This window comes from Pleurodeles waltl, chromosome 11 (assembly GCF_031143425.1).
Source record: "Pleurodeles waltl isolate 20211129_DDA chromosome 11, aPleWal1.hap1.20221129, whole genome shotgun sequence".
Taxonomy (NCBI): Eukaryota; Metazoa; Chordata; class Amphibia; order Caudata; family Salamandridae; genus Pleurodeles; species Pleurodeles waltl.
Window position 1 is genome coordinate 935,597,069 of NC_090450.1, and position 26,767 is coordinate 935,623,835.

General features: G+C 47.9%; 1 protein-coding gene across 2 annotated transcripts in view; it reads right to left on the bottom strand.

Moving 5' to 3' along the window:
* Window positions 1–10,504: 10,504 nt before the first annotated feature.
* GCN1 (GCN1 activator of EIF2AK4) overlaps window positions 10,505–26,767 on the bottom strand; it is a 1,158,386-nt gene continuing 1,142,123 nt past the window's right edge. For both annotated transcript variants that reach the window (XM_069215038.1, XM_069215039.1), the window contains exon 58: window positions 10,505–11,159. In XM_069215038.1, the coding sequence (XP_069071139.1) occupies window positions 11,034–11,159 (126 nt within the window). In that variant the 3' untranslated portion in view covers window positions 10,505–11,033. The remainder of the gene's footprint in view (window positions 11,160–26,767) is intronic.

The window sequence follows — 26,767 nt, forward strand, 5'->3', positions numbered from 1 at the left end:
AACCATGGCCTACTTCTGGCATAGGAACCCTCTTTATGGCCCCCTTCGCCAAGAGAGCCATAACTTACTCTTGGAGAAGTGGCAAGTGATTATTCGTTATCTGATCGTAGGATAGTGACATGGAAGGAATTAGGCCACTAGGGCTAGGGTTATGCCTACTTCCCAGCAGAAGTAGTCATAAGAAGAGCGTAGTCACCCTAAAGGTGGTCAGTCTTACTGCCTGGCACTCTGTGCAATGCCCCTAAACTGAGTATGTAGGTGGCACCCCAGAACCCTAAAACTCAGATCCTACCTACGAAGGACAAAGAATAGTCGACCCCGCAGGAGAAGAGGAAGAAGAAGCAGCTGACATGGTACCAGCCCTTCTGGCCTGCCTGCTAACCTCACCAGACTCTGCACCAAAAGACTCATCCTGCAACTTCAAGAAACCTAGAAAGACTGTTTGCCTTCTAAAAAGACTCAGATTCCTGTGAGCAGAGAACCTCCTCAGCAACAAATTATCCAACAAGAACTGTGCTGCCTGGAAACCAGACACCTGCAATGACCTCTGTACCGGACGACCTTAGCCAGGTGAAAAGCCCACCAACGGTGCCAGCAGGGCTTAACAGCTGTCCTGAGCCCGAGTCCACCCAATTGTCACCCCTCCTGGACTCATCCAAGTCACCTGCAGCCCTTGCACGCATGCCCCCCTCCCACAGGCTTGTGGAGAGAGGAAAACTGGCCAGCTACAGCAAAAAATGCACCCACGACCCACGACCCCCGACCCCAGCTGAGGTGGGTCACCAGTGCCAATGATGTAACCACCCCTAAGAGTTCGAGTCCACCCTGGCTCCACCTCTGCCGGGCTCCCTGATTGCGCCTACAGCCTCAACACGTCGGGCCCCCTGACCTTGAGTGTTCCTGGATGAGAAAATCTAACACCTACTCGTCAGCCTCTCCCACTGGAGTGCAGTAGCCACTTTTCTGCAGCCTGCAGACACCAACCATAACATCAGGCACACCGTTCTGCTGACCACCGGAATCACTGATGTAGCAGCCACCCATGTAGTGGTCACCGTATTCCAAGTGTGAAGACACTAGGACCCACCGGAGCCTTCCTGCACCAATCCCCTACAGCAAACACTGCACCTGTGACCCCTGAACCTAGCTGAGGTGGATCATTGGTGCCAAAAAGTCCCTCTGCTCCTGAGAGCTCAAGTCCACCCTGAATCCACCCCGCTAGACTCCCTCACAACGCATGCAGCCTCAACTCACAGGAACCCCTGGCCACAAGTGCTCATAGACGAGAAACCCCAACACCAAAAGACACCCCTGCACCCGTCGCCCCTGGGCACAGGAGAAGAAGACCAAAGGTGCACCTATGTCCCGAGCACCCAAAATCCACTACCTACTTTTTGGTTGTCCATGACTGGCTTCCCAGCCAGAGCTGGCAACCTGTTTGTCACCGGGTCAATCTCCCGTAGGAAACCATTAGGCACCCGACACCTTACTCACCTCTGCTCCCAGTGTCATCCGGTGTGATCTGTTGGAGTGGTCCTGATCAGTACCCAAAACTTAGCTTAATTTCCTGAGATTGGCTTCGTAAATCATGGTTAACCCTATGTTTGCTGAATTTCTTCTTGCTCCTTACGATAACCTTGAGAGAATTTAGAAAATTGCACTGTCTCTATTTTTGAAACTGCAAAGTATTTATGCTTGAAGGTCTACTTACCAGATTACATAGTTCTTGGGTTTGAAACATACATTTAAAAAAACATGTTTTTTTAATTGGTCTCGGATTTATTCTTTGAGCATGCGTATCATTTATTGCCTCTGTGAGTACAACAAATGATAAGCATTACCCTCTGATAAGCCCAATTGCTCGCCCACATTGCCACAAATAGAGCATTAGTCCTACCTACCTTTGCTTCTGTCATACCAACTGGGTATCCATTGCACTCTGCACAGTGTACTTAATTTTAGTGCACTATAGAGAGAGCCAGCTTCCTACACTGGTGGAACAGTGGTAAGGTCTGCGATTTTACATTTGCTAATACCACTTGGTCAATAACTGACTACACGAGTAAATTAAAAAATTGCCTTCAGATAAATTGCTTTTTTGAATGGAGTATTTTTCCAAATTCTTAAAAGTACTGTTAGGGCCCTGGTTAGGTACCTATTGCTTAACAATCTTAAAAACGTACTTCAGTTAGGACTGCAAAAACTTGTGTTAGGATTTTTTCTCCCGCTCAAAAATGTCCCCACTATTGAAAAAATAACAAGTACCTCAGAGTACAGGGTGGTGGACCTCAAAGTCACCCCTTGCCTTCAGCTTTCCCACAAGCAGTTAATGACCCTATGTAAAGAGTCCAAAAAAACAGGCTCAAACCCTACCAGTGCAAAGCTCCAGGAGTTACTGGCAGAGTATGACCAGGCTCATCCTTCTGGTGAGGCCACTGATCCTGTAAGTCAGGATCAAGACAACTCAAGTGAAGAGGAAGAAAGGGACCCTCCACCACTTGAAAGGAAGTAACTTGTATCCCAATTGTCTATGACACATCCTTCTAGTGTGCAGGACTCAGGCCACCTAAGGTCCAGAGAAAGATTCTATGAAGAGACGCCTTTAGAGAGATTAGCTAGGAGACTTACCCTGGAAGACAGAATTGTAGCAAAAGAAAAAGAAAAAAGATATATGGATTTAGCACACATGGATGGTGGCAGCAATTTCATAACTAGAGGCAGAGTAGAACACTGTGACCCTAAAATCCCCAAATAGATTGTTCCAAGTATGAGGAAGATGACGATATCACAAAATGGTTCAGAGCCTATGAGAGAACCCGAGTTGCCAGAAAACTTGACAAACAGTATTGGGCTCTCCTCTGTGGGAACCATTCTCAGTAAAGTGCAGGATATACTCCTGAAACTGAATGAGGTAGATGCAAAGTCCTATGACTGCATGAAGGATACAGTGATTGAGGGCTTTGGGCTTACTCCAGGGGAGTCTATAGAATCAAATTCAGGGAGACTAAAAAACCCAGTCAGTCTTGGGTTGCTTTTGTGAACTTCGCAGTGGAGACACTAGGTGGCTGGTTAAAAGGTAACAATGCATGATTATGAAGGTCTTTACAATTTAGTAATGAAAGAGCATCTGTTGAGTAATTGTGTGCAGGAAAAGTTACATCAGTACCTGGTTGACCTATGTCTACGTTTGCCTCAAGAATTGGGAAAGAAGGCAGACCACTAGGTCAAAATAAGGGTGACCAAACCTACTGGTGGGGGAGAACATATAAAGGAGGCCAAAAAGCGAAAGAGGGAAATTACAAAATGCACACAGAGTATTTGAGCCAATCCTTCAGTGCAGGACTGACTGGTCTGTGCCAGCCTGCTACTGACAGACTAGTTTCTGACCCCCTGGGGTGAGAGCCTTTGTGGTCTCTGGGGCCAGAAACAAAGCTTGCACTGGGTGGAGGTGCTTCACACCTTCCCCCTGCAGGAACTGTAACATTTGGCGGTGAGCCTCAAAGGCTCAGGCATGGTGTTACAATACCCCCAGGGCACTCCAGCCAGTGGAGATGGCAGCCCCCTGGACGAGCCCCCACTTTTGGCGGCAAGTCCAGAGGGATAATGAGAAAACAAGGAGTCACCACTCCCTCAGCCTTGACCACCCCTAAGGTGTCCAAAGCTGAAGTCATCCCCTCCTGGAGAAATCCTCCATCTTGCTTTGGAGGATTAGGACCAATAGGGATAGGGATGTGCCCCCCTCCCCAGAGGGAGTGGGCACAAGGAGGGTGTAGCCCCCCTCAGGGACAGTAGCTATTGGCTACTACCACCTGAACCTCACACACCCCTAAATTTAGTATGTAGGGGTGACCCTGAACCCAGATCATTAGATTCCTGACGACCTACAAAGAAGGACTTCTGACCTGAAAACCCCTGCAGAGAAAAAGTAAGACGACAACTGCTTTGGCCCCAGCCCTACTGGCCTTTCTCCTACTTCAGAGAACCTTCACCACAGTGACGCATCTTGCAGGCCCATCGACCTCTGCCAACTCAGAGGACTGCACTGCACCCAAGAAGGATCAAGAACTCCTGTGGACAGCGGACCTGTCCAACAAAGAAAGAAGAAACCATCTTTAAAGGGACTCCCACCTCACTCCAGAAGCGGGAGTCCCCAACACACTGCACCCGACACCCCCGGCCCGTGTCCAGAGAAACCAACTATCCAGAGAGGACCGCCAGGTGACTGATAACGTGTCCACCCTGGGCTGACCTACCTGCACCTCCACGATGACGCTTGCAGAGGAAATCCAGAGGACCCCCTGACCTAGACTGCCCGGGACGAAGATAACCAACACCTGGAAGAAGCACTGCACCCGCAGCCCCCAGGCCCGTGAGAAACCGACCACCGGTGAAGCAATGACCAGCAGGCAGCCCTCGCCCTTGCCCAGTCGGTGGCTTGCCTGAGAGGCCCCCCTGTGCCCTGCCTGCAGCACCTAAGTAACCCCAGGATCCCTCCTTGGAGTTCTATTGAGAACCCGATGCCCTGTTGGCACATTACACCCGGCCGGCCCGTGCTACTGAGGGTGTGGTTTTTGTGCCTACTTGGGGCCCCTCCAGTACTCGTCCAAACCCCCCTGGTATGTCTACAGAGAAAGCGGGTACTTACCTGCCAGCAGACTGGAATCGGAGTACCCCCATCTCCATAGGCGCCCACGTTATTTTGGCTCCTGTTTGACCTCTGCACCTGACTGGCCCTGTGTTGCTGGGTATTTGGGGTTGCCTTGAACCCCCAATGGTGGACTACCTATACCCAGGAGATTGAACGTGTAAGTGTGGTACTTACCTCTGAAACTGTACTGTACTTACCTTCCCCAGGAACTGGTGAAAATGGCACTGTGTCAAATTTTAAAATAGCTTTTTGTCATATTAATGAAAACTGTGTACAATATTGAATCTATTCAAAGTCTCTACTATTACTATGCAAAGTACCATTTATTTAATGTACTTACATGCTAAATGAATCTTGTAGTTCTAAAAAGAAATTAACAAAAAAATATTTTTCTGCATAAAAACCTATTGGCCTGGAGTTAACTCATTCAGTATGTGTTTTCACTTATTGCTTGTGTGTGTACAACAAATGCTTAACACTACCCTCTGATAAGCCTAACTGCTCGACCACACTACCACAAATAGAGCATTAGTATTATCTATTACTGCCCTATGTCAAGCCTCTTGGGGAACCCCTGGACTATTTGCACACTATATCTCATTTTGATATAGTATATACAGAGCCAGCTTCCTACAATGTCTTACTGCCATGTCTGCTTTTTACTGACAGAGAAGTGCCACTGAAGGGAATAGGTTTCCCCCTTTGAGCTTCTGTTTGGGCATCCTGTAAGAGGACCCCCTTTGTCTTGAGAAGGAGGGATGGGTGAGACCCCTCAGAGAGCCTAAGCAAGACATTGTGGATTATGTGCTTGTCTCTTCATTTCAGGATGGCTAAGTACCTAGAAAGAGCTTCCAAAAATCTTGAGGCCAGCCAAGAGTTGCAGAAGCTTTGGTATGACCAAAAAGCTGCACGGGTGGAGTTCCAACCAGGGCAGAAGGTATGAGTTTAGGAGCCTGTGGCTCCTTAGGCCCTCCACGACTAGTGTAGTGAACCCTACTCCATCCTAGAAAGAAAAGGGGAAGTCACCTATCTGGTGGAGTTTGGCTCTTGCAGGAGCCCCAAAAAGGTTATCCCTGTAAACCTCCTGAAACCCTATCATGATAAAGCTGAGATGACCATGCTTATGGTCACTGGTGAGGAACAGAAGCAGAGATAGAACCTCTCCCTGATCGCCTCTCCAGCAGTCCATAGGATGGCTCATTTGAGGGAGTGGTATTTCCAGACACCCTCACTGACTAACAGGAGGCTGATTGTAAGCAAGACTCAGACTCCCATGAGCAGTGGAACTGTTCAGCAACAAAATATCTAACAGGGACTCTGCAGCCTGGAAACCTGACACCTGAAGTGATCTCTGCACCTGACGACCTCGACCCGGTGAGAACCCCACCAACAGTGCCAGCAGAGCTGCCCTGAGCCAGAGTCCACCGAGCATCACCCCTCCTGAACTCATCCAAGTCGCTTGCAGCCCCTGTACGCAGGCCCCCTTCTCCCACAGGCTTGCCGAGAGAGAAAATCTGACATCTACAGCAACCACTGTATCCGTGACCCTTGACCCCAGCTGAGGCGGGTCATCAGTGCCAACGACTTATAGGGTAGTGCAAAGTATTTTTTGTACACACACAGGCAATAAATGAAGCACACACTCAATGACTAGCTCCAGGCCAATTGTTTTTATATACCAAAAATATTTCTTGGTACTTTATTTCTAGAACCAAAAGGATCTTGTTGCAGGTAAGTACATTAGTAAGTAAGTTTCAAGCATGTTTCAACACCACTTTGTTTAGATTTGGTCAAGAAAACGATTTGCAAGTAATTAGCAATTTTCTGTTTCAAAAGTTGAGTGCAATTTTCAATACAGTCCTGGTGGGAAAAAGTGTTAGTGAAGTTTTGCGGTAAGGACTCAACTTACAGTTCCAGTCTCCAGGGGTTTTGATGTCCACTGGTCAGGGTTCAAGTTACCCCAAGCACACGCAACCAGCAACACTGGGCCAGCCGGGTGCACAGGTAAAGTGTTAAAGTTTCTTTTGGGGGGGGGGGGTTGTCAGCATCAATATAAGGCAAAAAGTGGGGGGTATACATGCCAAAAGGGGCACTTTCCTACAACCACCTACATCCCCGAGCACCCCAAGTTTACTACCTACGTGCTTGTTGTCCCCGACTGGCTTTCCATCCAGAGCCTGCAACCTGTTTGTCACAAGGTTAGTCTCCCAAAGGAAACCATTGGGCACCAAACGCCTTCTGCACCTCTGCACCCGGCTGCCCTAGTGCCGCTCAGTATGACCTGCTGGTGTGGTCCTGATTAGTGGCCATTACTTACCTACTGAGATTGGCTTACAGTGTCGTCGTTAACCCTGTGTTTGCTGAACATTGTTTTTCCTCCATGGGATAACACTGAGAGAACCTTGAAAATTGCACCGTGTGTATTTGTGAAACTGTAAACTATGCTCGAAACCCTACTTACCCTGATTACATAGTTCTTGGGTTTGAAACATGTAAAAATAATTATTTGTCAAAAATTGGTCTTGGATTTATTCTTTGAGTGGGTCTCATTTATTGCCTTTGTGAGTACAACAAATGCTTAACCCTCTGATAAGCGTAACTGCTCGCACACACTACCACAAATAGAGTGTTAGTCCTGTCTGCTTCTGCCTCTGTCATACCAACTGGGGATTCACTGGACTCTCTGCACAGTATACTTCATTTAAGTGCACCATATGGAGGGCCAGCTTCCTGCACTCATACCCAAAATGTTTGTGGTTACCACACTCTCCTGGCCCAATCCGGAGCTACAGGAATGACTTGGGCTCGTCGTTCTTGATATTCTTCAGACCTTTGGGGAGAAGAGGTAGTGGATGGAAGACATTCAGGAGTCCCGTACTCTACTGTAAGCGGAATGCATTTCTGAAACAGAGCTATCTGAGAAACTCAAATGTGCAAATATGCTGACAATGCACATTCTGGGTGGTGGCAACGAAATCGAGCTAGGGCTCTCCCCACTTGTGGAAGACAACTTGCGCCACTTCCAGATGTATTTGCTACTAATGCTGTGCTAGGCATCGCCTGCTGAGCTTGTCTGTCCTGGCATTTAAAGAACCCACTAGGTGGTGTACTATCAAGGAGATGATCTGATGATTCAGCCAAGTCCAGAGACAAAGCTTCTTGACAGAGTCCAGAACCCCACTTCTCCCTGCTCGTTTCAATATCACATGGCAGTGGTGTTGTCCAGGAGGACCTGACTCAGCCTTCTATTGATGGATGGCAGGAACGCTGCCAACACCAAGCGAATAGTCCGTAACTTCTGAGGGTTAATGTAAAGGCAGGCCTCTGCCAGAGATCAGTCATCTGATCTCCACCACAATCAGATGACATTCTCACCCCAGTAGTGATGCTTATGTTACCAATATCAGCTCTTGGTGCGGTTGAGGCGAGAGGGGTATGTCAATGATTCAAATGCAGTTGACCAGCCCCCCACTGCTGATCTTTTGCAGTCTCCTCTGACACCCAGACGTATTCCTAAAGGTTCAACTTGTACTGACATCCGTTCCTGCTGAAATCCATCATCTGACATGGTGGACATCAGGATGCAGGAGTACAGAAGGCTAAGAAGCCTCAGAGCCATCTGTGCTGAATGCTGAAATCCAGGATTGAGGTTAAAACATTAGGATCATAGCGCAAATATCCTGGACTCTTGTCCAGAGGAAAGGCTCAAAACTGCACCATTCCCACAATGGCTTAGATGAAAGGAATCCTCCATGAATTAGTCAGGTGTGACTTTCGCACATTGATAGTGAACTCCAAAAATGTAGGGAGGTTTGCCCTCATCTAGAGGTGGTCTACGACCTGCTGAGGTGAGCTTGTTTTCAGTAACCAGTTGTTGAGGTACGGGAAGACTGGTATTCCCAACCTTAGCAGGTGCACTGCAACCACTGCATCATATTAGTGAACGCATGAGGGATGCTGGTGTGGTCAAAGTGGAGCAGTATAAATAGAGTGCGTGTGGCTCACCTTGAACTGCAGGTAGTGCCTGCAGGTCGAGAACATGGAAATAACCTTCCTACAGGTCAGACACCGCCATCCGGTCTTCTGGAGCCAGGGCCGAGAGGACCTGGGCTAGCGAGAGAATACTGAATTTGCCCTTCCATCTGAAGAAGTTGAGAGACTCAAGGTCCAAAATAGGGTGAAGGCCTCCACCCTTCGGTGTCCTCCTCTGGCACTAGGATCGATGAGGCAGGAACCATAGAGGATCATGGTGCTAGATGTGAAATTGGCTCCAGAGTCTAAGCTGAACTTGAAAAGGGCTCAGGCACCACATCTGTCACTCACTCACTCACCGATGGTAACCTGGCTGGTGTCCTCCATAGGTTAGTGGGCCCCAAAAGCACACCAGAGGGTACTGTTAAGGTGCATGAGATGAGGAGCACAGCATCTTTAAACAATGTTGTGGTGTCGCAAAAGAACTCAAGAATTTGGGTGCTTCAACATCAGTTGCGGAATCTGTTCCTCAATAATTGAGCGGGCATGCGGGGGACCTTGAGGAACATGTGACTTATCCAAGGAGAGTGGCAAGGATGGGTTAAGTCCCATTTAGACTTCTTGTGCTTCTTCTTTGACTTGAACTTTTCCCAAGACTTGGAATGTGATGAAAATCTGTTGCGGGACTGACCTGAAAGTCAGAACAGGTCAGAGTCCTAGACTTTGAGTGGGAGCGGCCTTTACGTGATTTCTGCCAATGTTTGGTGATATACAGCCTGGCTCTGCAGTCCCAAATCACCTTCAGATTCCTCAAGGCATATTCCCTGCACAACTCAGAGTAGTGGCCCAACCCAAGACACCAGAGGCACACCTCATGGAAATCTGTCACCGATATGGTTTGTGACAGTCCACTCAAGGCTTAAAGCCTGTGCTCTTAGATGACATTTCCTTTGCACACTGTATAAATGTAGATAAAAAAGCCTGTCAACTGACAAGAATAAAAGAGGAGCTAGCTCCGGATCCATGTTGAAGGACAGAAAGAAAGGAACTGGTGTCAACAAGCAGGGATGATCCTACATTCGAACTAGCAAAAAACAACAAAATGCTGACATTTTTTAAGGATTGGTATATAAAAGTTATATGCAGCTCCAGATTATTTGTAGGAGGAGCAAGGAAAAACAAAACTAATGTAACCAATGCTGGACACATCAGGATGACACACACGTGTTCTGGCACCTTTGTGAGGGACCCGGTTGGGTATCATCTAGTGCCATTAAATAGAAAAAGAGGAAAAGAAATCTGGATCCAGCCTGAACTGGCACAAATATTCACCTACAGAATTTGTGGAAGTGAGTAGCAATTAGAATTTAATTTTATGAAAATCCCCTTCTCGTAAAAGGAATGTTTAGTACTAATGTGCACTGTCTGTGTAGCTTAGATCAAACAAAATATCCAATTAACTAAAATCAGATGACCTACTGAAAAGCCTTGCATGAGAAAGCTTATTTTCCGAGCACAAAACTATCGCTGGTGTTGAACATGTTCCCATCTTTTCCAAATATCCGCCTGCCAAAAATTATCGATAGAACATGTGTCTTCCAGAAAACAGCAGTCTATTCAAAGTATGCATATTTTTATGGTACAGTACACAACTTAATAAGCAACTTACCAAAACTCCATTGATTTGCTATTAACATATTCTAAAAGCAAAGGACAGAATTCACTGCTCATGTTTGTGCTACGATACCACACATGGAGGATAATGTGCAAGCCAAAATCACTCATCTAAAATGCCACGCAAAGGGCACTTTTAATGTGTCATGCAGTATTGTACAGTAACAAAAAAACATCAGCAACTCAAGAAGCCAATTCGAACCATCTGGATTAAATCAAACCATTTATTAATCATTCATGTGAACAGCTGCTATTGTGTTTGAATTCTGCACCAAGATTTGGCCTTTGAAGGCTAATGAAATATAGTTTCAGATTCAAACCCTCAGAAACAAACAGAAGAGTCCAATTTCACATGTTGCCTTTTTCATGTACATGTGGTAACAAGGGAAAGGCAAACGTTAACTCCAAGGCAAAGCTTTCAAGCAAATACCTTTTGGAGGACAGACCCCTTTCTGGTGTGGGATTCAAGCTACTTCCAAGATATCAGCTGCATTCAGCTGCTAGGTCTCAATGGACCCAACTTTAAGGCATTCACTCATGGGGGCTAATTTTACATTTTTGGCTTGTTGTAAGGCAATGCCTTCTGGAACAAGCAATGGTCCAAATGGCAAGCACTCTATTTTTGTGCCTTCACAATGAATCTATTTTCAAAAATGAAAACATTTGTTTGATTTTGAGCCAGGATGCTGATGCAGTGGGTTGTTCAATGACGTTTCTCCTCAGGCCCAAGTTGTGCTCATCACGTTAATATGGTTTCATCAATCTGTTCAGTGGAGTCTGCTTGGCAGGCTAACTTTTTCAGAGACCTTCGACAGCTCTCATTTAACAGCTCCAAACTAGCTGAGTCCAGGATTTTAGAAACAGACTGCAAAAAAAGAAAATACGCTCCAATTAGACACTTTTACCCACAAATGGAATTTCAGATAAATTGGTTTCCATAGCACACAGTGAGTAACTGTTTGACAAAGTCACCCTGGTCAAAGTGCTACAAATGATCTACCTACCTGTGGCAATGATTAAAAAATGATGTTATCTGCAGTTAGAAGTATCCATTAGATAAACAAAATAATTACATTTGGAAGCACTCTCTTTGGTGGATGCTCTAACCAGAGTACTCACAATGCTCCAACTTAGAGGGCAGAAAAATAATGACTAATTAATTTACATCGACATGAAGGGGTGAATGCCCATATGCTGCTCAGTACTCTCACTTCTGGTGGTGGGGCGATGCCACCATGGGGGTCAAATGGCACCACCTGCTATAGGTCAGGAGTGTGTTGCTTCACTCTTCAGAATAACAGAACTATGCACTTCAGGATAGTTTGAGGCACAATGTAAAGCAATCACTCTCAGACACCTTAGTGAGTAGAATAATCAAGTTTATTTAAGGGGCAAGTTCTCATATGGCAAAACTAACCACACTAATATATATATATATATATATATATATATATATATATATATATATATATATATATATATATATATATATCAAGAGAATAACATGAGAATAATGGTGAGAATATAAGCACTCTGTGATATCATGAAGAATAGCATGAAAATAGCTGCAAGAATAAGTGCATATAACACACGCACACACAATATACTTCAATGCTTCATAGCATGAAAATAACTGCAAGAATAAGTGCATATAACACACACAAATACGATATACTTCAATGCTTATAAATTGAAAGGTTCACCGAAAAGAGATTCTGCATCCCTCCGCCGCACACCAAGCTGGGAACCCAAATCGACTGGCACAGGGAGTCTCCTTCGGGACAATCAGTCCTCCTGGCGTTGCGTCCAACCCAGAAGAGAGTTCCTAAACCAGTCCATCCAGGCTCCTGACCTTTATAGTATTTACTAACGCTCAGGAGTCTTTTCTAGAAAAAGACCCCCTCCTTTACAAATTGTGCAATCGGCGGTACCTTGTTCACCCTTCGAGACGTCTCCTCAGAACGAGCCGGGTTCCCAGGAGAGGGCTCCAAGGTGAAGCTTGCATTCCTCCTTGAGTACAGGCGCATCCCCCTGTTGTCCTAACTGATAGCTCGTGGAATGTAAATAGCACCCTTCGTATCAGGCCGATGGAGCGAAGTTGAGCAGAAAAACACCCCACCCTGCAGCTTGCCGAAGCTTGTGGAAAAACACTGAACAGTGCCTTACGCACAGAACCAGACTCGACAAAATGGAGTCGTGAACCAAAATGGAAGCAAAGGCCAATGGAAGCAGAGGCCAATGGTCCACACCCTGCACCACTGTTTACGTTACACGTAGTGCATGTAGCAATACAAGGAGCTACTGCAAAAAACGCTTTCTGCCAGATCCAGTCTTGCACCTGCTAGGATTCACAATCTGAGGGATGTGCAGTGATAACGCCATCAGAAGAATAAGTTACTTATTCCAGGCACCACGTCCGAGGTAGATGAGATTGACAGAACAGCTGTGCACCAAATTAACTTGGAACCTTATCAACAGTCACAAGACCACATCTTAGAACAAGAAGGTGGGTGGGATTGGAGAGGAATCAGGAGGTAGAGTAGCAGATAGATCGTTGCAGAAGGAAAGTAACTTGCTCTTCTAATGGACACTTCTACCTGCAGGTTTCTCACCTCCTGAATCAATACCAAAGTAGTACTCCACTATTTCAAAGTCCTGCACGCATAACTGGCAAAATAGCTATTTCTGTGGCCTGTTGAAGACCTTGTGAATATTAACGTGTGGCTTCTGTTAGACATGTAAAACTCATTCTCCTAATGCATTGTTTCTTTGTTGTATTTAGAAAGCAGATCCAGCAATCACTGAGAAGGAAAATGTTACTTACCCAGTAAGCATCTGTTTGTGGCTTGAGGTGCTGTAGATTCACATTCTGTGCATAATACTGCCTTGTAGTGTTGGGCTCTGATGTGTTCAAGTTGTTTTTCTTTAAAGAAAGTATTTTGTGTCACGAGGTACTGTGACTCCTTCCACTGCTAAAGTGCATGGCAATCAACTTCATCGTTAGATTGTTTTCTAGCATGGCGGGCAAGGATGAAACGTAAAGCAAAGCATTGTACAAGTTACTTACCTTCGGGATAAAAATATCTGGTAGAGACATTCTAGTTTTAGATTCCTTACCGTAGAATTTTCCCCCTGGCGTTACACTGGATCCAGAGATATTTTCTTCAAGCAATACCGTTACACGTCAGTAGGTGGGATTGGTCGACTCCACGGGCAACGTTGGCATCGTAGTCGCCGTGATGATGTCGGGAGTAGTACATAGACGCCGCCTCAGCACAGTGACATCAGTTTAACGACTTTACACCCCAAAGCGCAGAGCCGCTATGAACACTGAGATTGGTGCACCAGAGCTAAGGACCTGAAGGGGGAATCCCTGTCCCTAGAAATAAGTTTGCAAGCAGGGAGGATGGGTGGGTTAGTAAGGAATCTGCAACTAGAATATGTCTTTACCAGATATTTTGTTACCGAAGGTAAGTAACTTGTACATTTCATAGAGGCTTTGAGTTGCAGATTCCTTACCGTAGAATAGATACCCAAGCAATGCCATCCTTGGAGGTGGGCCGCGAACCAAGATCATACTAGAAAGTCCTGCAGGACCGAACAACAAAAGTAGCCGCCCGACGGACCTGACTGTCCAGGCAATAATGGTTACCAAACATGTGCAGGGATGCCCACATAGCTGACTGGCAGATATCCAGGGCAGGAAATCGGCGTGCTAACACAGTGGAAGCAGCAGTTGCTCTGTTGGAATAAGCACGCAAGCCCTCAGGGCGTTGCTTCTTGGCCGAAGCGTAGCACATCTTGATGCAAAGAAGTACTGGCTCCCTGTTGTAGTTACCCCCCACTTTTTGCCTGATACTGATGCTGACCTGACTGAGAAATGTGCTGGGACCCTGCTAACCAGGCCCCAGCACCAGTGTTCTTTCCCTTAAAATGTACCATTGATTCCACAATTGGCACACCCCTGGCACACAGATAAGTCCCTTGTAAAAGGTACCAGTGGTACCAAGGGCCCTGTGACCAGGGAAGGTCCCTAAGGGCTGCAGCATATGTTGTGCCACCCTGAGGGACCCCCTCACCTAACACATGTACACTGCCATTGCAGATTGTGTGTGTTGGAGGGGAGAAAAAGGCAAAGTCGACATGGCATCCCCCTCAGGATGCCATGCACACAAAATGCTGTCTGTGGCATAGTTAAGTCACCCCTCTAGCAGGCCTTACATAGGGTGCACTATACCACAGGTGAGGGCATAGCTGCATGAGCAATATGTCCCTACTGTGTCTAAGTCTATTCTTAGACATTGTAACTACAGTGTGGCCATATTAAGTATATGGACTGGGAGTTTGTCAAAAACGAACTCCACAGCTCCATAATGGCTACACTGAATACTGGGAAGTTTGGTATCAAAACTTCTCAGAATAATAAACCCACACTGATGCCAGTGTTGGATTTATTAAAAAATGCACACAGAAGGCATCTTAGAGATGCCCCCTGTATTTTACCCAATTGTTCAGTACAGGACTGACCAGCCTGCTGCTGAGAGACGAGTTTCTGACCCCATGTGGTGAGAGCCTTTGTGCTCTCTGAGGCCAGAAACAAAGCCTCCACTTGGTGGAGATGCTTAACACCTCCCTCCCTGCAGGAACTGTAACACCTAGCAGTGAGCCTCAAAGGCTCAAGCTTTGTGTTACAATGCCCCAGAGCACTCCAGCTAGTGGAGATGCCCGCCCCCAGGACACAGCCCCCACTTTTGGCGGCAAGTCCAGGGGAGATAATGAGAAAAACAAGGAGTCACCCACCAGTCAGGACAGCCCCTAAGGTGTCCTGAGCTGAGGTGACCCCTACCTTTAGAAATCTTCCATCTTGGTTTTGGAGGATTCCCCCAATAGGATTAGGGATGTGCTACCCTCCCCCACAGGGAGGAGGCACAAAGAGGGTGTAGCCACCCTCAAGGACAGTAGCCATTGACTACTGCCCTCCCAGACCTAAACACACCTCTAAATTCAGTATTTAGGGACTCCCAGAACCTAGGAAACTAGATTCCTGCAACCTAAAGAAGAAGAAGGACTGCTGACCTGAAGCCCTGCAGTGAAGACGGAGACGACAACTGATTTGGCCCCATCCCCACCGGCCTGTCTCCCTACTTCGACGAAAACTGCAACAGCGACGCATCCAACACGGACCAGCGACCTCTGAAGCCTCAGAGGACTGCCCTGCATCTAAAGGACCAAGAAGCTCCCGAAAACAGCGGCGTGTTCAACAAACTGCAACTTTCTGCAACAAAGAAGCAACTTTAAAGACCCCACATTTCCCGCCGGAAGCGTGAGACTTTCCACTCTGCACCCGACTGCGAGCCCGTAAGTAACCAGAGTTCACCCCCTGAGCCCCACAGCGATGCCTGCAGAGAAAATCCAGAGGCTCCCCCTGACTGCAACTGCCTGTAACAAGGGACCCGACGCCTGGAACCAACACTGCACCCACAGCCCCCAGGACCTGAAGGAACCGAACTCCAGTGCAGAAGCGACCCCCAGGCGACCCTCTGCCTAGCCCAGGTGGTGGCTACCCCGAGGAGCCCCCTCTGTGCCTACCTGCATTGTTGAAGAGACCCCCGGGTGTCCCCATTGCTTTCAATACAAAACCCGACACCTGTTTGCACTCTGCACCCGGCCGCCCCTGTGCCGCTGAGGGTGTACTTTCTGTGCCTGCTTGTGTCCCCCCCAGTGCCCTACAAAACCTCCCTGGTCTGCCCTCCGAGGACGCGGGTACTTACCTGCTGGCAGACTGGAACCGGGGCACCCCTGTTTCCATTGAAGCCTATGTGTTTTTGGCACCTCTTTGACCTCTGCACCTGACCGGCCCTGAGCTGCTGGTGTGGTAACTTTGGGGTTGCCATGAACCCCCAACGATGGGCTACCTTGAACCCAACTTTGAACCCCGTAAGTGTTTTACTTACCTGTGAACTTAACAATTACTTACCTCCCCCAGGAACTGTTGATTTTTGCAGTGTCCACTTTTAAAATAGCTTATTGACATTTTTGCCAAAACTGTACATGCTTTTGTGATCATTCAAAGTTCCTAGAATATCTGAGTGAAATACCTTTCATTTGAAGTATTACTTGTAAATCTTGAACCTGTGGTTCTTAAAATAAACTAAGAAAATATATTTTTCTATATAAAAACCTATTGGCCTGGAGTAAGTCTTTGAGTGTGTGTTCCTCATTTTTTGCCTGTGTGTGTGCAACAAATGCTTAACACTACCCTCTGATATGCCTACTGCTCGACCACACTACCACAAAATAGAGCATTAGAATTCTCTTTTTGCCACTATCTTACCTCTAAGGGGAACCCTTGGACTCTGTGCATGCTATTTCTTACTTTGAAATAGTACATACAGAGCCAACTTCCTACATTGGTGGATCAGCGGTGGGGTCGAAGACTTTGCATTTGCTGGACTACTCAGCCAAAACCTGATCACATGACTAAATTCAAAAAATTGTCATTAGAAACTGATTTTTGGAAGAAAGAACTTGAAGCTCACTCACTCCACGAATAGAAGTGATGGCAACAAGAAAGACAGTTTTGAAAGTGAGGAGCCTTAAAGGGAAATTGTGCACCTGCTCAAAGGGAGTACACATTAAGGAAGTAGGGACAAGATTGAGGTCCCACTGAGGCATGATAAATGGAGTGGGAGGAAATAAATGGGTGACACCTTTAAGGAATCTATTCACAGTAGGAGATTTAAAGAGTGAGGGCTGATCAGGTAGCCTAAGAAAGGCCGAAATGGCCGATAAATACCCTTTAAGGGTGCCCAAAGCAGAGCCATGCTGGGCTAAAGAAAGAATGAACAAAAGAATCTCACATAAAGGAGTAGAGAGGGGATCAACAGATTTATTGGTACACCATGCCACAAATTTATGCCAACGACAGGCGTATACCGTTTTGGTGGAGGGAAGCCTGGCTGCCAAAATAACATTGCAGACTTCAGGTGGAAAATCAAAAGTAATCAACTGCCGCCGCCCAATTTCCAGGCATGAAGGTGGAGATTGGACAGGTTCGGGTGGAGAACCGTCCCCTGTTGCTGCAACAGAAGATCCGCCCGAAGAGGCAGTCTGAGTGGTGGATCGGTGGCCATGCTCAATAGCTCTGGATACCATACTCTCCGTGCCCAGTCCGGAGCCACCAAGATAACGTGGACCTGGTCGTTCCTGAGTTTGTCTGCTTTAGCTTTGAGAGAACCCACCAGATATTGAACCACCACGGTAATGCCCCGATGTTCCAGCCATGTCCAGAGGCGTAGTGCCTCCTGACAAAGGATCCAGGACCCTACCCCGCCCTGTTTGTTCCAGTACCACACAGCAGTAGTACTGTCCGTGAACACTTGCACTACTTTCCCTTTGAGAGAGGGAAGAAATGCTTTCAATACAAGCCTGCTTGCCCGGAGCTCCAGAAGACTGATATAGAGCCTAGACTCCACCAGAGACCAGAGGCCTCTGATCTCCGCCTTTCCCATGTGGCCACCCCAACCCAGAAGCGACTCATCTGTCACTATGGATAGATCCCGCTGGGAAAGGGAGAGGGATCTGCCGTGTACCCAATGCGGATTCGAAAGTGACCACTGTAGGTCTTTCTCAGTGCCCTCCGAGATCTGGACCATGATGGAAGCATGGCTGGTGGGGCAGATTCGAAGGTGAGGGAATAACCCTTTGAACTATCTGCAAAACCCTCCTGTCCGTACTGATGGATTCCCAGTGGGGCAGGTGATGGCGAATCCTGCCGCCAACTGGATAGCAGTGACAGGATGGACTAGGAGGGTTTGGAGGCTGCAGCAGGGGCGGACTGGGCAGACCTCTGGTTCCCTGTCCCATGCGGAATTCCACGTCCCGGGCCACACAGAGGCTGAACAGCATGAGTGGCATGGTGGCTGGGCTGGGGACACGACAGGGAGCCCCTTCTGTGGCCAAGAAAGGGGGGGACAGGGGGACTGTTGGGGGCGAGGGGCAGTGGAAAGGCCAAGGGACCGAACGGTAGTCCGGGAGTCCTTGAATCTCTCCAAGGCCGAGGCCGCCTTGTATCCAAAGAGACAGGAGCCATCAATGGACATGTCCATGAGAGACTGTTGGACATCCCCCGAAAAACCAGAAGTACGCAACCAGGCGTGGCGTCTCAAGGCCACCGTCGTAGAAACCGATCTGCCCAGAGAGTCGATCGTGTCCTTTTGCCACATATCTCCCATAGTTAACAGCTTGAGAGACGATAGCACAGGCCTTCTCTGGTATCTGCAGCAGAACTTGCGCGACCGTACCCCACAGAGAATGGGTATAGCGGCCCAAAAGGCATGCAGTGTTCACTAAATGCAGCACGAAGCTGGAGGAAGAAAACATCATAACTGTTCCAGCCTTTTTGATTCCCTATACATGAGAATCAAAAAACAATTTCACATAAGTGACCCACGACAACCACGAAGCATGACAGACACACAAAAGGAAACAGAAGTTTGCTTGCAGTAAAACGTATCAGCAAAAGTGCAATTATCCATGTAACTGGCAAAAGTGCAATTAGCAATGTATCCAACAAAAGTGCAATTAGCCATGTAACAAGGCCGATGTCATATAATAAATGAGAGCTTGTTGTAAGTCGAATGTGTGTACAGCCTGTTCTACAACTGAATCAGTTTGAGGGAAATAAAAAACAGGAAGTTCAATGGATTGATTTAGGTGGAACCATGAGACCTCCTTTAGAAGAAATTTGGGGTTGGTGCAGAGTACAACCCTGTCCATGTGGATTTGGAAAAAAGGTTCTTCCAAAGTTAGTGCCTGAAGCTCAATGACACATCTAGGCAAAGAGACAGTGACCAGGAATGTTACCTTTCAGGATAGAAAATGAAGGGACTCAAATGGAAGGCCCATTCGTCTTGTTAATATAATATTGAGATTTAATATCAGAACTGGAGGCACCCAAGGAGGAATTACTCTGTTAAGACCTTCCATGAAGGATTTAATGACTGGGATTCTGAATAGGGAAGAGTAGGAAGTTGGCTCTCTATATTGGGTACTAAAAAGAAGTAAACCATGCAAAGTCAACAAGCAAGGGGGTGTAGGATCCCACCTTTTTCGAATGGAGGCATTGAGACACTGATATTGGGCCCACCACCAGAGAATCTGGTTAACTGACAATCACCTAGCCAGGTCTCTGAATGTCAAAGCCGACAACCAGAGTTGGCGGTATCTTGCTTGTAAGGAAATGCCTCCTTGGCATGGTTGCCCCCTGACTTTTTGCCTTTGCTGATGCTATGTTTACAATTGAAAGTGTGCTGAGGCCTGCTAACCAGGCCCCAGCACCAGTGTTCTTTCCCTAACCTGTACTGTTGTATCCACAATTGGCAGACCCTGGCATCCAGATAAGTCCCTTGTAACTGGTACTTCTAGTACCAAGGGCCCTGATGCCAAGGAAGGTCTCTAAGGGCTGCAGCATGTCTTATGCCACCCTGGAGACCTCTCACTCAGCACAGACACACTGCTTGCCAGCTTGTGTGTGCTAGTGAGGACAAAACGAGTAAGTCGACATGGCACTCCCCTCAGGGTGCCATGCCAGCCTCTCACTGCCTATGCAGTATAGGTAAGACACCCCTCTAGCAGGCCTTACAGCCCTAAGGCAGGGTGCACTATACCATAGGTGAGGGTACCAGTGCATGAGCATGGTACCCCTACAGTGTCTAAACAAAACCTTAGACATTGTAAGTGCAGGGTAGCCATAAGAGTATATGGTCTGAGAGTTTGTCAAACACGAACTCCACAGCACCATAATGGCTACACTGAAAACTGGGAAGTTTGGTATCAAACTTCTCAGCACAATAAATGCACACTGATGCCAGTGTACATTTTATTGCAAAATACACCCCAGAGGGCACCTTAGAGGTGCCCCCTGAAACTTAACCGACTATCTGTGTAGGCTGACTAGTTCCAGCAGCCTGCCACACTAGAGACATGTTGCTGGCCCCATGGGGAGAGTGCCTTTGTCACTCTGAGGCCAGTAACAAAGCCTGCACTGGGTGGAGATGCTAACACCTCCCCCAGGCAGGAGCTGTAACACCTGGCGGTGAGCCTCAAAGGCTCACCCCTTTGTCACAGCACCGCAGGACACTCCAGCTAGTGGAGTTGCCCGCCCCCTCCGGCCCGGCCCCCACTTTTGGCGGCAAGGCCGGAGAAAATAATGAGAATAACAAGGAGGAGTCACTGGCCAGTCAGGACAGCCCCTAAGGTGTCCTGAGCTGAGGTGACTCTAACTTTTAGAAATCCTCCATCTTGCAGATGGAGGATTCCCCCAATAGGGTTAGGATTGTGACCCCCTCCCCTTGGGAGGAGGCACAAAGAGGGTGTACCCACCCTCAGGGCTAGTAGCCATTGGCTACTAACCCCCCAGACCTAAACACGCCCTTAAATTTAGTATTTAAGGGCTACCCTGAACCCTAGAAAATTAGATTCCTGCAACTACAAGAAGAAGGACTGCCTAGCTGAAAACCCCTGCAGAGGAAGACCAGAAGACGACAACTGCCTTGGCTCCAGAAACTCACCGGCCTGTCTCCTGCCTTCCAAAGATCCTGCTCCAGCGACGCCTTCCAAAGGGACCAGCGACCTCGACATCCTCTGAGGACTGCCCCTGCTTCGAAAAGACAAGAAACTCCCGAGGACAGCGGACCTGCTCCAAGAAAGGCTGCAACTTTGTTTCCAGCAGCTTTGAAAGAACCCTGCAAGCTCCCCGCAAGAAGCGTGAGACTTGCAACACTGCACCCGGCGACCCCGACTCGGCTGGTGGAGATCCAACACCTCAGGAGGGACCCCAGGACTACTCTGATACTGTGAGTACCAAAACCTGTCCCCCCTGAGCCCCCACAGCGCCGCCTGCAGAGGGAATCCCGAGGCTTCCCCTGACCGCGACTCTTTGAATCCAAAGTCCCGACGCCTGGGAGAGACCCTGCACCCGCAGCCCCCAGGACCTGAAGGACCGGACTTTCACTGGAGAAGTAACCCCCAGGAGTCCCTCTCCCTTGCCCAAGTGGAGGTTTCCCCGAGGAATCCCCCCCTTGCCTGCCTGCAGTGCTGAAGAGATCCCGAGATCTCTCATAGACTAACCTTGCGAACCCGACGCTTGTTTCTACACTGCACCCGGCCGCCCCCGCGCTGCTGAGGGTGAAATTTCTGTGTGGGCTTGTGTCCCCCCCGGTGCCCTACAAAACCCCTCTGGTCTGCCCTCCGAAGACGCGGGTACTTACCTGCAAGCAGACCGGAACCGGGGCACCCCCTTCTCTCCATTCTAGCCTATGTGTTTTGGGCACCACTTTGAACTCTGCACCTGACCGGCCCTGAGCTGCTGGTGTGGTGACTTTGGGGTTGCTCTGAACCCCCAACGGTGGGCTACCTTGGACCAAGAACTGAACCCTGTAAGTGTCTTACTTACCTGGTAAAACTAACAAAAACTTACCTCCCCCAGGAACTGTGAAAATTGCACTAAGTGTCCACTTTTAAAGTAGCTATTTGTGAATAACTTGAAAAGTATACATGCAATTGAAATGATTCAAAGTTCCTAATGTACTTACCTGCAATACCTTTCAAACAAGATATTACATGTTAAATTTGAACCTGTGGTTCTTAAAATAAACTAAGAAAATATATTTTTCTATAACAAAACCTATTGGCTGGATTTGTCTCTGAGTGTGTGTACCTCATTTATTGTCTATGTGTATGTACAACAAATGCTTAACACTACTCCTTGGATAAGCCTACTGCTCGACCACACTACCACAAAATAGAGCATTAGTATTATCTCTTTTTACCACTATTTTACCTCTAAGGGGAACCCTTGGACTCTGTGCATGCTATTCCTTACTTTGAAATAGCACATACAGAGCCAACTTCCTACATTGCTGATCACAAGTGATGACTTCTGCCAGAGGTAGTCCAGAACATCTTTGCCAAGTGGGGCACTCCTCTGGTGGACCTGTTCACCTCCTTGGACAATGCACATCACTGCCAATACTTCTGTGCCCTCAACTACCCGTTGTGTTGACCACTGGGAGACGTGCTTCAGCTGAAATATTTTCCACTGCACTATGCGCTTCCCACATACCCTTAATTCCTTGGGTACTGAGGAAGATATGCCAAAACTAAGTCCAAGTCATTCTCATTGCACCGGATTGGCCAAGAAGGCTGTGTACCTCTTGCACATTTCCATATGTACCCCAATCAAGCTGCCATTCAAAATAACCTCTTCCACTCAGAGGGGATGGTTCTGCATTCCAGTATTCAACACCTCTGCCTACATTCTTGGAGACTGAATGGGGAGGACATTTGAGTTCTTTTGATCTACCACCAGTTGTGGTGTACGTCATTTTGTCAGTGTGTGTCACCTCTCCACCAAATCCCCCTACTCTGGGCAACTTAGTTGCAAAGTGTGCAGACAACAGTGTAGACCCCTTGCAGCTCAAATTGTCACAGAGACTGTGATATGCACCTTTGCTTGTCCAGAAAGTTTGTGCAATAGGTACTGTCAAGGGTGTTTGGCTCTGTTCATCTTACTGCCAGACCAGTCACTCCTTTTCAAATCCCCCCCACTGCTATGCATTTTCTAAAGCGGTTGAAAATTATGTAACTAATCCTGTTTGTTGTGCTTTAATGGAACCTTAATTTGGTTTTAACTTTTCTTTTGGAGACTTCATTTGAGCCCCTGCATAATTGTTCCTTATAAATGCGGTTTGTAGGAAGCTGCCCCTTTATGTGGTATGTCAATATTGTGTAACGGGTCCAGTGGTTCTCCAATGAGTAGACAGAGCTTGTTATGCAATCCCAAAGTGCTCTATTTTGGGGTAGTGTAGTCGTGCAACCTTAGGCTTAACATAGAGACGTACAAGACATCTACAAATACACACAATAGTCAAAAAATGAGACACGACTCAAAAAGGAGATCCACGCCAATTTATAACAAGCATTTGCACTGCAACGAGTCTCACGTTTGCTCGAGTTAGAGCTATTTGCGTTTTAAACTCTTAACCAGACTTTTCTTGCCACATAAACTAAAAAGTAGAACAGTTTCACATAAGCGAACCACGGTCACCATGAAGTGTGACGGAGACACACAAAAGGAAACAGAAGTTCGCTTGCAGTGAAATGTATCCGCAAATGTGCCATTATCCATGTAACCGGCAAATGTGCAATCAGCCATGTAACAAGGTCGAAGTCATGCAAAGCGCTCCACTACTGCCCAGTGAGAACGCGCTGCCTGCCGAATAAAGAGAAAATGTAGTGCAGAAACCAAACAGAAAACATGGGGCCTCGTATGTTTTCTGTAGTTGGTCGGTGCGCTTGAAGAGGGCTAAAAACCAGAAAAGGCATGAAGTATGCATGCCTTCCACTAATGAAATGAAGCAAATTGTAAAAGACAAGCCCACAAACCAACCAAACTCATAGGCGTGGTTAAAAGCCCATAGAGAGATTACACCAGGGACAGAGCGCTTTGCGCTCTATCCTAAAGGTAGCAAGTATCTTTATATATGTTTAGGCATCAGAGAAAAAGCGTTCAGGTAAGTGCGTTTTTGAATAGGATTCTTTTCACCTTAAAAATTGGACATAGTGAAATTTCGGAGTTCGGCAATGTTATTCTATGGGAGGAAAAACAAGTTCTGCAAACAGATAGAGTACATCAACTTACAAGACTAATTTCCAGGATTTAAGGTAAATAGTGGGCCAGGTCCAAGGCAGCACCAGCTGCCCATCACCAGCGGCACGGGGTGGGGACGCAGGGGGAAAAACAGCATTTGGTGCCACCCATTGCGTTTCAATGGAGATCAGTCACTGCAAAAAGAGGCTGCAGGCTCTTGCCAGGGGACCAGTTGGGCCAAACCAGCAGCAGGGCTCAGGCCTCACAATGCTTGGAACAAGTAGACACCACATTTAGTCCTCTTTCTCAAGGTCTCAAGGGCACTGGGTGCAGAGGTATCTTCAGGTGTCATGTTTCCTTACCAGAGCGGGAGCAGTAGAGAGGGGCTGCTTGCAGAAGCTGCAGGCATCATTGGGGATTCCAGGAGGAGTGAAACCACAATGGACTCAGACTCTGGAGGGCTGGGGAACCTTGTTGGCACCGGTGGCCCACTTCAACTCGAGTCAGAGATGGCAGGTGCAGTGGTGATTTCACGTGTCAGATTTTGGTGGTTCCAGAGGCTTCAGAGTCCCATCTTTTGGAGTTTGCTGCAGAACGGGTCCACTGCTCATGGGAAGTCATGAGTCTCTTTGGAAGGCAGGAAGTCCTCTCAGGTTTCTGGAGACAAAGCTGCAGGACGGGTCAACTTTGGAGCAGATTTTCTATGAGGGCTGCCGACAGGCCGGCGGGGTTAGTACCAGTAAAGCTGCTTTTTCTTTCCTCTTTTGCTTTCACGGCTCTTCAGGGTTCTTGGTCTTCTTAGGTTGTCAGGATCTGCTTCTCTGGTGCCTGGGGCTCCCCTAAATACTGAACTTAGGGTAGTAGCCAATGGGATAGGGCTGCTGACCCTTGAATTCTTCGGTATGCCATCTCAAAGATGGCTAACTCTGAAAAACTGTGTTCACCTTGGCTTATCCCACAATAGGGGTGGTACTGGCCTCAAGATGGCACGCCTATCTGACTAGCTAATTTTCCTGCCTGTCTAGGTGCCAAGTGGGCTCTCGACTGAGGTTTAGAGGTGGGGTAGGGTTGGGGAGAGAGTGAGGGGGGTGGACGTTAGCTGGAAGGGGAGCTGCATCAGGAAGCAAGAAGGAATCTCCCTAGGAGTGAAGGAGTCACTCTCCTTTACCTGCAAGCACCTACAGCAATGACATCTGGTTGTGTGAATCTGCTGTCCCCTGGAACTGCATGGATCCTGCAACACAGGTGGTGGTCTGGAGTGGTCCCTTTGGTCCTCTGTGCCCTCTGTCCACTTTGGGAGACAGTGAGCCCTTGCCTCTCCATGTAGGACAGTACCCCTGTGCACCACAACTCTTTCAGCAACCAAGGCTTTTTGTCTCCTGCTCCAAGGGATCTTCAGCCTCAGAGTAGCCCTAGCCTCCAGCACTTCATCCTTGCAAGGACGGTATAGGAAAGTACCCCCACTTTTTGCCTGCTGTCAGTATGTTTTGACTGTGATACTGCTAACCAGGACCACAGTGATTGTGCTCTCTCCCACTAAATTTGGTTGCCGAGGACATTGCACACCCACAATTGGCATACTGGTGCCCCGATCTAAGTCCCTAGAATATGGTACTTTGGTATCCAGGGCACTGTTGGACCAGGGGTTCCCCATGGGCTGCAGCATGTATTGTGCCACCCATGGGAGCCCATACAAAATGTGTCTGCAGGCCTGGCATTGCAGCCTCCATAAATAGGTGCATGCACCAGTGTACGTCACCCCATGGTAGGCCCTCCTAGCCCAGAAGACAAGGGGGAGGTACCTGTGTTTGAGGGCCCCCCTGCATGAGGAGAGGTGCCCCTACGAACTTCAGCTCCAATGCACTGGACTTTGTAAGAGCAGGGAAGCCATTTTAACTGTGTGCTGGCTACAGGTCACTCACTACCTGTGTCTAGCTTCATAATGATAACTCTGAGCCTGGGTATGTTTAGTATCAAACATGTCAATCATACCCCAATACTGTTGCTAGTATCGGTTGTACGATTCCTTGCACTTTGGGGGCTCCTTAGAGGACCACCAAGTATTGCTCCTACCAGTCTTCTACAGTTTTGGAAGCAGCCCGCGCTGCTGTCACCCTTCAGACGGGTTTCTGTCCACCTGCTGCTTGACCAGCTCAAGCAGGGGAAGGCAGAACAAAGGATTTCCTATGGAAGAGGGAGGCAACACCCTCTCCCCATGGAAACAGGTGTGCCACGGCTTGGGAGGGGTAGCCGCCCTAAGCCACTGGTATGCTTTGAAGGACACATTTGATGCCCTCCTTGCATAAACTGGTTTGCACCAGTCCAGGGACTCCCAGTCTGGTGCGACTCTGGACAAAGGAAAGGAGAGTGCCCAGAGATCCTCCAGGTGGCCACTTGGTTCTGCTATCTTGAATCCAAGATGTGAAGAGGCCCCTGGGAGCATCTGAGTGGCCAGGTCAGGCAGGCGACGTCACAACCCCCTCCTGATAGGTAATCACCTTGCAGGTGACCAAACACCCCACCCCCTTCGGTGGGTCCTCAGATTCGACATGCAAGATTCCACCAGGACTCCTCTGCATCGTTTACTTCATCTTATGGCCACAGGAACTGCATCTGGACTCTTCAGGAACCAACAATCTGCAACTTCAGCGAGGACTCCGTTCTGCAACATTGTTTCTTCAACTCCTTCCAGCAACTGCAAGATTTCCCCTGCTGTGCATCCTGTGAGGTTTCAGTCTGCATAAGAATCACAAAGGAATCCCCCTTGGAGTAAAGGAGTCACTTCCCTACATCTGCAGGCACCAACTGAAACGACGACCTGC